At 60.9% G+C, this 13,208-nt stretch overlaps 1 protein-coding gene across 9 annotated transcripts in view; it reads right to left on the bottom strand.

The window, feature by feature from the left end:
* DNMT3A (DNA methyltransferase 3 alpha) overlaps positions 1 to 13,208 on the bottom strand; it is a 28,309-nt gene that overhangs the window by 5,001 nt on the left and 10,100 nt on the right. For 4 of the 9 annotated variants that reach the window (XM_015859806.3, XM_015859801.2, XM_015859808.3 and 1 more), the window contains 8 exons: positions 8,755 to 9,094; positions 6,702 to 6,748; positions 6,245 to 6,391; positions 1,333 to 1,545; positions 1,078 to 1,236; positions 890 to 997; positions 487 to 643; positions 257 to 406 (listed from right to left, as the gene is read on the bottom strand). In XM_015859806.3, the coding sequence (XP_015715292.1) occupies positions 257 to 406; positions 487 to 643; positions 890 to 997; positions 1,078 to 1,236; positions 1,333 to 1,545; positions 6,245 to 6,391; positions 6,702 to 6,748; positions 8,755 to 9,094 (1,321 nt within the window). Of the gene's footprint in view, positions 1 to 256; positions 407 to 486; positions 644 to 889; positions 998 to 1,077; positions 1,237 to 1,332; positions 1,546 to 2,456; positions 2,548 to 6,244; positions 6,392 to 6,701; positions 6,749 to 8,754; positions 9,095 to 11,489; positions 11,663 to 13,208 lie in introns of those variants that run through there. The other 5 variants (XM_085544059.1, XM_085544058.1, XM_015859805.3 and 2 more) reach the window with 4 other exon arrangements.

The following is a 13,208-nucleotide window of genomic DNA, read 5'->3' on the forward strand; positions in this document are numbered from 1 at the left end:
AGGGTTGGGGGTTAGGGGTGAGGGAGGAACCCCTCTGTGCCCCCAGCCCTGCTTGAGGGGTCTCCAGGGTGAAGGGACCCCATTATGGGCACTCCATCATGGGCATCCCACTACAAGCACCTCACTATGGGCACTTCACCAGGGGCTCTCCATTATGGCCACTCTCCATTGTGGGCACCCCACCATGGTCAGCCCCACAGACATAGGGCAACCCCAGAACACATCCCATTGCAGACCCAGGGGGACCTGTGGGTACCTCGGGTGCGCTCATCAATGATCTCCTTGACCTTGGGTTTCTCTGTTGTGCTTTTCCGGGGCTTTTTGGCGGGTGGGGGTGGCGCGTAGGCAGCGGCTTCTGGCTCGACCCACATCTCTGTGTAAACTTCTTTGTAGGGGTTGCGCTCCTCTGTGAGGCAATAGGGGGCTGTGAGCAGGCACCGTGGATGGAGATGGACTCCTTGTCCCCATGCCTGTCCCACCGCTCACCCTCGGGGGGCTCCAGGCCCTTGGGGCCAGAGGGCTGGAAACCACCCAGCGCCCACTCGATCATCTGCTTGTTCTGGATCTCCACCACCTTGGAGGTGTCGGTCTCATCATTCTCGGGGCACGCTGGGAAGATCTTCCCTGCTCTGCTGCTTGCCACCTGTGTGGGAGCACCCAGTATTATGTCACCTTTTGTATCCCTTCCTGGTGCCACCCCGCAGATGCCAACCCTCAGAGACACACACACTGAGTGCCATGTCCTCAGCAGTGACAGGTCTTTGTGTCCCCTCCTGCTTTCACTCCATAGATGCTGGCTCCCACCTACCCCAGCCACATGTGCACCGAATGCCATGCCCTCAGCAGTGCCACGTCCCTGCTGTCCCCTCCCAGTGCCACCAGTGCTCACCTGTAGCACCTCATAGATGGCTTTGCGGTACATGGGCTGCTTGTTGTAGGTGGCCTGGTGGAAGGCGCTGGAGAAGGAGCTGAGAGGCAGGAGCTTCTCCACACAGACCTGCGGGAGGGGACGTGGTGGCCATCACCCAAACAGGGACATAGCAAGGTCGGTGTGCACGGAGCAGGGCTGCCACTCACCACTGAGAACTTGCCATCCCCGAACCACATCACCCAGCGGGTGCCCTCGGCTGCACGGCTGCGTCCCGTCATCCACCAGGACACGATGCGCCCCGGCCACCAGGAGAAGCCACGCAGCTTGCCCCACACCAGCTCACCGATGCCAAAGCCCCGACCATCCTGGGGACAGGGGGAACACAAGGAAGGGACACAGTAAGGGCTGCCCTTGAGTCAAACCTAGTTCCGCACGGTGCTGGTGGTGTGGGATGTGCTCACCTCATACTCAGGCTCGTCATCTGCTGACTTGGATGTGTTCTTGTCGACAGCGTCGGCCACCACAGGCTCAGGCGTGGTGGCCACGTTTGGCGAGGCAGGGTCTGTGGGCTGCTGTGAGGCAGGGGGGCTGGCCTCCTCCTCCTTCTGCGGCTCGGCCCGCGGCGTCTCCTCCACCACGTTCATCACGGCGATCACTTTTGCCTTCTTCTCCGCCTGGTGGAAGAGCGGTGTCAAGGCAGCCCAGGAAGCCTCATCCCATCCCACTGCACGCATATCCCACTACATCCTCATCCCATCCGATCCTCATCTCATTGTGTTACATCACACCCCATCCCACTGCGGCCCTGCTCAGCCCCGTTGCACTCCATCCACATCCTAACCAGCTGCAACTGATCCTCACCCCACTGCATCCCATCCCACCCCCATTGCATCACACTGCATCCTCATTTCACCCCCATCCTCACCTCTATTTGTGTCCCCACCCTTATTTCCATCCCTTTCCTTCTCCCTGGGCACGGCTGCCCCCTAAACCTGCCCTTGGGGGGCCGTGCCATGTGCCACAAGCTGCTCCCCCTTGTTCCCATGCCTCAGTTTCCCCCCGCACTGTTTACACCCCAATACTTGGCCAAGCTGTGCTAAACTCAGCTGAGCTGGACCAGACCTGGGCCAAACCACACCAAACTCAAGAGAAGCTGATCTGGATTGTGCCAAACTGTGCTAAACTCAGCAGAACTGGACCAAATGGTGCAGAACTCAGCCAAGATGGACTGGACCGTGCCAAACTGTGACAAAATCCACTAAGCTGGACCACACCGTGCCAAGCTCTGCCAAACTGAACCAGAACCAAAGCCAAGCCGTGTCACACTGAGCCAAGTTGGACCACACTGGACCAAACCATGCCAGACTCAGCTCAATACGGCCCAGACTGGATTAAAACACCCCGAACTCTGCCGACCTGGCCAACCCGTACCAAACTCCGCCGAGCCGGCCCACGACCAATCCAACCTGTGCCAAACTACACCACGCGGAGTGCGGCCCAAACCGTGCCAAACTCAACCGAACCGGTCCGAGCTGCGCCAGGCCGAGCCGTGCCACCCCCGCGCCCACCCCACGAAGCCACCTACCCATGCGGGCTGAGCGCTGCGGCCGGACCGAACCGAGCCGAGCCGAGCCGAGCCGTGCCGAGCCGGGGGCACGGCCGGCGGTTCTTTGTCTGGGAACTCCGGGTCACATGTTCCCAATCGGCCCGGCTGGTTGGCTGCGGGGCACCCGGCTCGGCCCGCCCCCCCCGCACGACTCGGTCCGGCCCGGCCCGGCCCGGCGCTGCCCTTTGTCCCGGCGGTGCGCTCCTGCCATGGACAAAGGGGGCCGGCTCTGCAGCCCGGGAGTGGGGTGGCACGGGGGGGTCGGCTCTGCTCGGCGCTGCACCCCAAAGCGGCTGCGTCCCGGCAGCACCGTGTCCCACGCGTGTCCCCGGAGAGCCGCGTGTCCCCACATGAACCCATCTCAGCAGCACCCCGAAGGAACTCCGGGTACCTCACAGTCTCACCAAACGTTCCCTGCGTGCCCCCAAAGAGCCGCGTGTCCCCACTGCATCCACCTAAGCATCACCCCAGAGTCCATCCCCCAAACACCCCGAAGCACATTTCCCAACACCCAGATGTCCCCAAGGCGCAGGGTGTCCCCAAAGGCACCCAACAGAGCAGCACTCCGAAGCACACCTGGACAACCCAAACGGGCTCGCAGCCCCACACCGTGCCCTCACCTCTGTCTTAAGGCGTGGGGACCCCCAGAGCTGATGCAGCCCTGGCACCCCAAGCATTGAACCCACAGCAGGGTCCCGTTGGGGCAGAGAACCCCACAGTGGCGGCACCCACCATGCCATGCACCCACCATGCCATGCACCCACCATGCCATGCACCCACCGGGCTGCGCCACGCGTATCCATTCCCACCCATGCCCACTCCCACGCGTGGCACCGCCACGTTTCCATTGCCACGCGTGCCATCTCCACGCTCCCATCCCCATCCCACTCCCACGCATCCCCTCCCCACACACCCATCTCCGCACGCCCACCCCCACGCGTGCCCGTCCCCGGTCCATGCCTGCTTCCACACGATCCCACTCGTGAGCCCCCCGCTGCGGCCGCGCCGTCTCTGCATGGAGTCTCGACGGGGCCGCAGCGTGCGCTTGGTGGTGGCACCGCCGGGGATGGGCTTTGCCATGCGGCACCGCGCCATGCTGCGAGCAGAGCCTTCGTCGGATGCGGGATGAGCGAGGAGATGGACACGGCACGGCTCTGGGATGGGACTGACGCGATGAGCTCGGGGTGCCAGCACCCAGCCCAGCGCCCACCCCCCTCCAGTGCCCCCAGCGCGGGGCTGAGTCACTCAGGGCCCCTTTGTGTTGCAGATGGAAGGGACAAAGGGAATGGCCGTGGGCCCCGGGCAATGCAATGAGGTGAGGTGAGGTGGGGGTGGCAGCAGGGCCCCTGGTCCAGACCCCATCCCCATCGCCGGCTGCCTGCTACCCCCACTCTTCCCAAGAGTTTGGAACTCTTAAGATCCCCACGGCGCAGGAATTCCACGGTAAGGGGACCCAAATGGCACAGGGACCCTGTGACATTGGGATCCTCATGGCATGAGAATCCACTGCACGCAGATTACTATGGCACAGGGACTCCTATGGCATTTGGATCCTCACAACACAGAAATCCTATTCCTATTCAGCATGGGAACCCCATAGCATGGAGACATTACAGCACTGGGACCCACTTGGCATAGGGACACCATGGCACAAGGACTTCCATGGCACAGGAATGCCATGGCATAGGGACATCACAGCACAAGAACCCTCATGGCATGGGAATTCCACAGCACAAGGACCCCCAGGCATGGGAATTCCATGGGACATCATGGCACAAGGACCCCCACTGCACAGGGACCACCATGACACAGGATCCCCCATGGCATTGGGATCCCCACAGCACAGAAACTGTATGGCACGGGGAATCCATAGCATGGGGAATCTCATGGCAAAGGGACCCCTGTAGCATGGGAACATAAAGGTACAGGGACCCACATGATACTGGGATTCTCATGGCATAGGAATTGCACAGTATGGGGACTCCTATGGCACTAGGATCCCTATGGTACAAAGACTCCCATGGCACTGAAATCCCCATGGCATGGAAATTCCATGGCATGCACACCCCATGGCACAGAGATGCTCATGGATACCCCAAGCACTGGGACCCACAAGGCAGAGGGGCTGTTTCTTGGGTAAAATCTCTCAGGTCCTGTAAAGCACATGGGAAACCCAAGAGAACTTGGGCAACCACGGCATGCAGCACAGTGGGAGGATCTGCACTGCCGGTACTTGGGTGGGGGGGCCCCAGGATCCAGGAGTGACACAAAAAGTACCCAAGAAAAGCTTCTGTCAGGGGTGAGCACACTGCTAATTCTGCTTGGGGCTGTTCCGCCTTTGTCTTGGGAAGGAGCAGGGCAGCAGAGGGAGGAAATGTCCCATCCGCTGACTATTAACGCGGAGATAAGCAGAGATTGGCACATCCCTGCGACTGGCAGACTGGCCTTCCTGCCCTCGGGTCACAGACATCCTGTCCCCATCCCAAGCCATCCCATCCTATCACATCCCTGTCGCCATCACTGTTACTACTACCAACATAGTCGCTATCTCCCTTGCCATCCCATCCCAATCAAACCCAACATGACTTACCCCAACCTCATCCCCTTACCATCACCACTGCCACTGTCATCTCTATTCCCATTGCCATTGCCATGCTGTCACGGGTTACCCCATCCCATCTCTGTCCTATCTCCATTTTATCCCCATCCAATCCAAGCCCGATCTGACTCACTCCATCCCCATCATATAGCCACATCCCACATGCACCCATGTCCTATCCTATCCCCATCCTATTGTGTCTCCACCTCCATGCTATCCCTGTCCCATCACCAGTGACCTCTCCATGGCAGTCATCACGGCCACCCCCACTGCCACCCCACCCCCATCCTAACCTCATCCTTGTCCTGTCCCATCCCATCTTATTCCCATCGCATCCCATCCCATCCCATCCCACAGCCGGCACAGCGTTATCACAGCATACCAATGTCAGGCAGTGGCAGTCCCCAGCCCTGAGCTGAGCCCTCTCCACACCCTAAATCAAGCAAACCCCATGGGAGCTGAAAGGGGACACTGTCCCCTTGGCTGTGGGCACCTCCTGTTCCCGCTGCCACCAGCACAGGGTAACAACAGGCAGCCAGGCTGTGGGAGCCATGGGAAGCACACTGAGTGCGGCTCAGCCTTTCTCCCTGCCATGAAAACACTTGGTCTGGTTAGAAAAATAAAAGAATTACACGTGGCCAAAATCGGGATTGTTTGAGGAAGAGGAACAGCTGAAAAGATGTATTTTGCTTTTTTTTTTTTTTCCCTTTTCTTTTTTTTTTTAAAGCATTTTTCCCCAATTATTTTTGGCCGCTGAGCGCTGCTGGCTGACCTGAATCTGCGTTTATTTGGCGAGGGAACGATGCGCTGGGAATGTGGTGCTTGGTGCAAGAACTGCACTGGGACAGAGCCAAGTCCCACGCAGGACAAAGAGCATGGGGAGCCACTGCCGCCAGCGTCCTCACAGTGCAGAGGGGCTGAGACCCCTCCAGAACACCCGCAGGGCAATCAGCCACGGCCTGACCTTGCTGTGCCTGTGGGGACACCAAGGCCGTGCCAGCTGTGCCCTGCGGGAATGCAGGGACGTGGAGACACCATGGCTGTGCCCCATCTCCACCACCCCCAGACCTGGTCCCTGGAGAGACACAGCACGGTCCCTGTACCCACACCACAGCACCGTCCCGCTGTCCCCATGGCTGGTATTGCCTGGCTGTCACCACGTCCTCACCTCCCTCTTCCAGCGTGCCAGCCACTCGTCGCGCTTCCTCTTGCTGATGTAGTAGGGGTCCCCTGCCTGGAAGGTGTGCCGCTGCATGGGGCGCTGCCGCAGGCTCGACTCCCAGCCCAGCCCACCCCGCAGCCGCCCGCGGGAGCCCTGTGGGGAGAGAGTGGGGTGAGGAAGGGCAGTGGGGGCTGCGGCACCATCACCCCCTCCTTGTGAGCACACTCACATGCACGTGCAAACATGTACACGACGTGCACTCACACGCACAAAGGGCTGCACACACTCACGCCTCCACTTCTGTGCCCACAGACACACACACAGCTGTGTGCCTACACACGCAGATGCTCACACACAAACACACATGCTCACATCTATGTGCACTCTCACACGCAGTCATTCACATCACAAACACACATGTGCACACACGGAAGCACACGCAGTTACGTGCACACACACTTGCCTCCATTTTCAGGCTGTCGAAGTTGTTTTCCTCCTTCTCCTCCTTGCCTGCACACAGAGCAGAGCAGCCATCAGTGCTGTGCCATGGGGTGGGACGCGGGCAGGGCCGGGGGGCAGCCCTGGCTGTAGGGGGGGCCTTGGGGCACGCAGGGGAAGTGGGGCTGGGGTGGTTTCCTGCTCTCTCGGCCCCTTGCGCAGAGCTGCAGGTACGCACAGAGCCGCTGCCGGGAAAGCAGCTAAAAATAACCCCACTGTTTCTGGGGCTGCAAAACCGCCGGGTGACGCGGCTGCGGGGAGGGGGGAGCGGTGACACCGGCTGGGCACCGGCACCGTGTCCCTGCGGGTCCTTGGTGCTGCACACCCGGCTCACTTGTCCTGCCTGTGGACGGTGTGGGGCTGCGGGTGGGGAAACTGAGGCACGGGGTTGGGGATTGACTGTGGGGAAACTGAAGCCCCCACAGGCCTGCGTCCTCAGCACGGGGACAGAGCAAGCGCCAGCACGGGGTGGCATGGAGGGGACAGTGCGGTGGGCTTCTTGCCGCAGAGCTTGAGCTGCAGGGTATGAAAGGGCTCTTTAATGCAGAGGGGAAAGGGCGGAGGAATATGAGCCCCCGGCAGGGAGGTGAAACCCGAGCGCAGCCGCTGGCAGCCACCCCATTCCCTGCAGAGGGTGAGTCACGGGCTGGCCCTGCAGCCAGGTGCAGCAAAGGACTGCGCGGCTCCGGGCCTCCGGAGCAGCCTGCAGGCTCAGCAGGGGATGCAGGTAGCTTCCCTGGCCTGTGTGCGGATGGCTCATCCCCAGATCACTCATCTCCATCTTATTCAGCCCCTTCCCAATCTGGCTCATCCCCACCTCACTCATCTCCGTTCTCATCTCGCTCATATCCATCCCCATCACTCATTTCCATCTGCATCCCCACTTCCATCTCCATCTCCATCCCCATTCCCATCTCACTTGTCTCCATCTCTACCTCAATTACCTCCGTTCCCATCTTGCTCATCTCCCTCTCTATCACTCACCCATATTTGCATCCCCACTTCCATCTCCATCCCCATCTCCATCTCACTCCATCCCTATCCCAATCACCTCTGTCCTCATCTCGCTCATCTCTGCACCCATTTTGCTCATCTCCATCCCCATCTTGCTCAACCCCATGTCCATTTTGCTTATCTTCATCCCCATCCTGAACTCTACCTCCATCCCCATCTCATTGATCCGCCTCTCCGCCTCTCCATCCCATCTTGTTCATCTCCATTCATCTCTATTTATCTCCACCTCCATCCTCAACCCCATCTTTACCTCTACTTCCATCTCCATCACCATTCCTATCCCATTCCCAACCCTACTCCAACCCACCCCATCTCATCCCCATTCCCACCTTGTTCAGCTCCATTTCTATTTCCATCCTCATCTCCATCTCTACCTCCACTTCCATATCCATTTCTAACCCCATCCCCATCTCCATATCCATCCCCATCTCCATATCCATCCCCATCTTGCTCATCTCCACCTCCATCTCCACCTTCACCTCCATCTTGTTCATCTTCACCTTGATCTTTACCTTCACCTCCATCTCCATCCCGTTCAACTCCACTTCCATCTTGCTCATCTCTACCATTTTTGCTTCCCTCTATCCCAATCTCGCTCAGGGTGCCCAGCCCACATCCTGGCTCATTGTGAGATCCCCAAGAAGACCCCCTGGTCTTGGTGTCCCCATGCCCAGGTGTGTCCCATCCCATCCATGTGCCTCCCACCAGCACCAAGGGTGTGGGCACCAGGATGGGACCCCAGCACCGCATCCCACCATGCACAACACCTCCATGGCACATGCGGGACTGCCCATGCAAAGCAGCACAAGGATGCAGGACACGTGTGGGCACATGCAGGAGGACAGTCCCTCTAACCCTCCTGTCCCTTTCCCTCCCATGAGGCATGGAGCCCTTCTTCCTCCTCCTCTTCCTCCTCTGGTGCTGCCGCCCGTACCCCAGCAGGATGGGCAAGGGCCGGGGGTGCCCGGGGGCGCAGTGGGTGCCCCTGAACGCTCAGATCTTACTTTTCTCTGTGGCCTCCAGGAGTTTCCTCCTCCCGCGTTTCTTCTGGGGGTCGGAAGGGGCCAGCTCACCCTCATCGGCCGGGGCGTCCATGCCCTCCTTGGGGGTGCAGCGGCCGTTCTCCAGCGCCCGGCCCGTCTCTCCATCCGCCAGGCTCTCCGTCTCGTCCTCCTCGGGGCGCCCGCTTTTGGGGCTCGTGCCGCCCTCCTCTGTGCCCTTCCACTGGGCTCCGTCCGCCTCCAGGTCCCCGTTGGGTAGCGGCTCGGCAGGGCTGGCCTCTGGGCAGGGAGGGGGGCACTTGGGGATGGCCGCCGTGTCTTTGGGTGTGTCACTGCTTTCCACCTGCAAAAGAGAAGGGAAAGGATCGATGATGGGCACAGGGATGACACTGCCTGTGTGGGGGCTGAGGTCCCCATCCCCTGGCTGCTGTGTCTAAAGAGATGAGGAGCTGCAGTGATAATCTGGGGACAAAAAGTTGACTGTGCCAAAACAAAACACCCAAGTCCCAGCTCCTGCACGAGGCTGACAGGTACTGACAGGGCACCATGAGGACCAGGACACATGAGCATGACATAGTCAGACCCAGGATGTAGGACCTCCTACATCCTCAGGGCCCAGACATGCTGTCACGGAAACTGTAAGACCAGGACACACCAATATGGCACCCCTAGGACCAGGAGATGCTGCCACGGAACCATCAGGTGAAGGACACACCAATATGGTGCCTTAAGGACAATGACATGGTGCCACAGAACCATCAGAAGAATGACACCACGAAGATCAGGACACATAGACTTTGTACCATAAGGTCTAGGACACATGGACATGGCACCACCAAGACCAGGATACGTGGAGGTGACACCACCAAGTCCAGGACATGGGGTTTAGAAATCAGCCATCTTTGTGCTCAGGAACTGGCTGGGCACCTGTGGGAGGTGGTGGGTGAGCATCTTTGCATCACTTCTTTGCTTTTCTTTCTCTTCTCTTCCACATCTCCTCTGTTTGTTAAACAATTTCTATCTGACTCATAGGATTTCTTGCTTTTACTCTTCCTTTTCTCTTCCCCCATCCCACTGTGTTGTGTTGAGCTCCTTAAAGCTATCAGCCCACAACACTCTATAGGCATTATTCCACAACACCATTAACCCATGCTACCACAATACCCCCAGACATTGTGTGGACCTCAATATGCTGCCATGACACCCTGAGGACCAGGTGCCCCTACAATGGCAACCTCAGGACACACAGGGGGTGGTGACGCACTGGAACAGGTTGCCCAAGGAGGCTGTGGATGCCCCATCCCTGCAGGCATTCAAGGCCAGGCTGGATGTGGCTCTGGGCAGCCTGGGCTGCTGGTTGGTGACCCTGCACACAGCAGGGGGTTGGGGCTGGATGGTCATTGTGTTCCTTTTCAACCCAGGCCGTTCTATGCTTCCATGATTCTGTGGTCCCCTCAGGACAAGCACACAGTGCAGTAGTGCCCTCAGGACCAGGACACACCAGGATGGCACCACCATTACCAGGACACATGGGGATAACCCAAGCAAAGGGGACACCGTCCTGCCCAGCTGGGTGCTGTCAGGACCCTCTGTACTGTCACAGAGGACAGTGTTGTGTGTGCTTGTGCAAGAGACAGGTGGAAATGGGGGCATGCACGTGCGTGTGACAGGCACAGACAGTGACTGTGGTGTGTGTGTGTGTGCATGTGACAGGAAGAGACGGGGCATGTGACAGCAGGACGTGTGACAACTGCGCTTGTGTGTGTGTGCATGATGGTCTGAATCCGCCCGTGACGTCTGTGTGTGGGTGTTCATACGTGTGTGTGCACACAGGGCAGGCAGAACCCTGCAGCAGCCTGATGTGCACACGTGTGTCACGCTAAGCAGGCACAACCAAAGCGTGCAACGTGTGCCAGTGTCAGGGTGACAGCACCAACACTGCCAGCAGGGTCTGTATGTGAGTCAGCTGGTGGAGGTGAAACACCAGCATCAAGGTGACAGCACCGACACCTCCGGCGGGGTGTGAGTGCACATCAGTCGGCTCAGAGCACGGCACACAGCCGGTTAGCGGGGCTGCAGGGGTCCAAGCGGCCACGGTGACAGTCAGAGCGAAAGGGCCGAGCCCGGCACGGCGGTTTCCGTGGCGAAGGAGAGTGAAAGTGCCGCTGCGTCACTGCGCCATCGCGGCGCTGCGCCGTGCTCGTCCTCCCCCCCGACACCCCCCGGTTACTGCCGTAACCCCGGTGCCACGGGACGGCCCGGAACGCACAAACCCGGCTGAGCCCTGTGCCATCGCCGTACGCTGTGCCATCTCCGTGCCCTGTGCCATCGCTGTGCCCTGTGCCATGGCTGTGCCCTGTGCCATCGCCGTACGCTGTGCCATCTCCGTGCCCTGTACCATCGCCGTGCCCTGTGCCATCTCCGTGCCTTGTGCCATCGCCGTGCCCTGTGCCATCGCTGTGCCCTGTGCCATCGCCGTGCGCTCCCTCCCCCGTCCCCGTCAAACTACACGTCCCAGGATGCACCGTACGGTGGCACGGAGCCAGCGACCGCCGCGCTGCCAGCGGGGCTCGGCGTGAGTGGGGGTCCGGGGGGGCGGAAAGCGACCCGTCCCGGCCTCGCCCCACGGACACCGGGTTCCGGAGGACCCCCTGCCCTCCTCCGCTCGCCACATCTGCCCATCCGTTCGCCCGCTCCCCCCTCTCCGGGCGTGCCGGGGGGGTCCCGCTGCCGCTTACCATGGCGCATCCCCCGAGGGTGGGCAGCGGACCCCGGAGCCCTTATGGGGCCGTCTCGTCCCGGTGCTGTTGCAGTGTCCCCACGGCGCTTCCTGCTCGCCCGACCGCGCTCACTTCCTCCGCTGGCGGCTGGGGAAGGCCGGGGCAGGCGGGCAGCAGCTGCGCACGGGGCCGGGAAGGAGGGGACGCGACGCACGGGGGGAGGAACGGGGCTGGAGAGGGGAGGGACGTCGGGTGACGGATGGGGGTCCGGCAGTGCCAACCCAACCGTGGCACCGGGACGTGGGGCACCGAGCCCCGGCTCCATCCCGGCGGCACCCAACGCCGCCCCTCTGGCAGCGCAGCCCCGTGCCCCCCATGGCCCCCGCTCTCCTGGGGGCACGGCACGGCACGGCACGGCACGGCACGGCACGGCACGGCACGGCACGGCACGGCACGGCACGGCACGGTACGGCACGGGGCTCTGCAGGCTGCGTGGGGCGCGTGGACAATGCCAGGAAGCAGGGGTGGGTGTGGGACGTGCACTGCGTCCCCGTGCACGATGGCCCTGCCTTGCACAACAGCTCACCACTGCACGCTGGACTGCCCTGCACGACATCCGACCCTTGCAGAACGGTGCCCCTTGCATGACAACCTTCCTTGCGTGACAGCCTCCCCTTCATGACAGCTCCGTGCTGCATGCTGGGCTGCCTTGCATGATGTCCTCCCTCACACAACTGTCTCCCTTCCACCATGGCCTTCCTTCCACGACAAACTCCCTTCCACGATAACCTCCCTTGCACGGCGGCTCTGTTGCACGCTGAGCTGTCTTGCAGGATGGCCTCCCTCGCACGATGTCTGTCCCTTGTATATCCATCCCTCGCACACCAGCAGGGGAAGGGGCTGTGAATCCACCCTTGCGCCCATCCCTGTCCCAGGGGAAGGCCTGGCTCGCCTGCTGCTGCCTTCCTTCCCACCCACCCTCTTCCTCTGCGCTGCTGGCTCTGGGAACAAGCACTGCCTTCTTCCGCACTCCCCTCCCCGCAGGGCCCCCGCCAAGGACTCTGTGTGCCCGCAGGGGGACCAGGGTGCGCCATGACCAGGATGGTGCTGGGCTCCTGCCTGCTCTGTAGTGCCAAAGCATCATAGGGCAGAACCACCGCCGTGCATGGCATCAATTGCGAGGCCACCGGCTGGGGGTGGCCTCAGGGCCACAGCTTGGCATGGCACAACACGGCTTAAGGTGACTTGGCACGGCATGGCACAGCTCGTGGTGACTTGGTGGCCCTGGGGTTACTGGTCTCAGGGCCATGGCATGACACAGCTTGGCATGGCATGGCTTGAAGTGACTTGGCATGGCACGGCTCAGCACAGCGTGGCATGGTGCTGCCATCAACACCCTGCAGCTCCTCGTCCCCACAGGGTCCCCAGGTGCAGGGGCAGAGCCGCCCTGCCCCAGGCCCTGCTCACCTGGCTGACGTCACCCCTCAGGATACATACCTTGGAACACCTGGAAAAACAAATGGTCCTGTTACAGCCGTGCCGGAGGGCTGCCCGCCCCCTCCCCAGCTGGGGGTCCCCATCTCTGCACCCTCGTTCCCTCCAAACCCTGGGGCTGGAGAAAAGCTCCTTGCCCCGTGGGTCCCCAGCGTCTCCATGTGTCCCCATGCTGAGAGGACAGAGCTGCCATCTCTGCAACACAAGCCCTCGGTGGCACAATCCTAGTGTCCCCACACCAAG

Source organism: Coturnix japonica, chromosome 3, assembly GCF_054131305.1.
Source record: "Coturnix japonica strain WE chromosome 3, WE-NBRP24, whole genome shotgun sequence".
NCBI classification, from domain to species: Eukaryota; Metazoa; Chordata; class Aves; order Galliformes; family Phasianidae; genus Coturnix; species Coturnix japonica.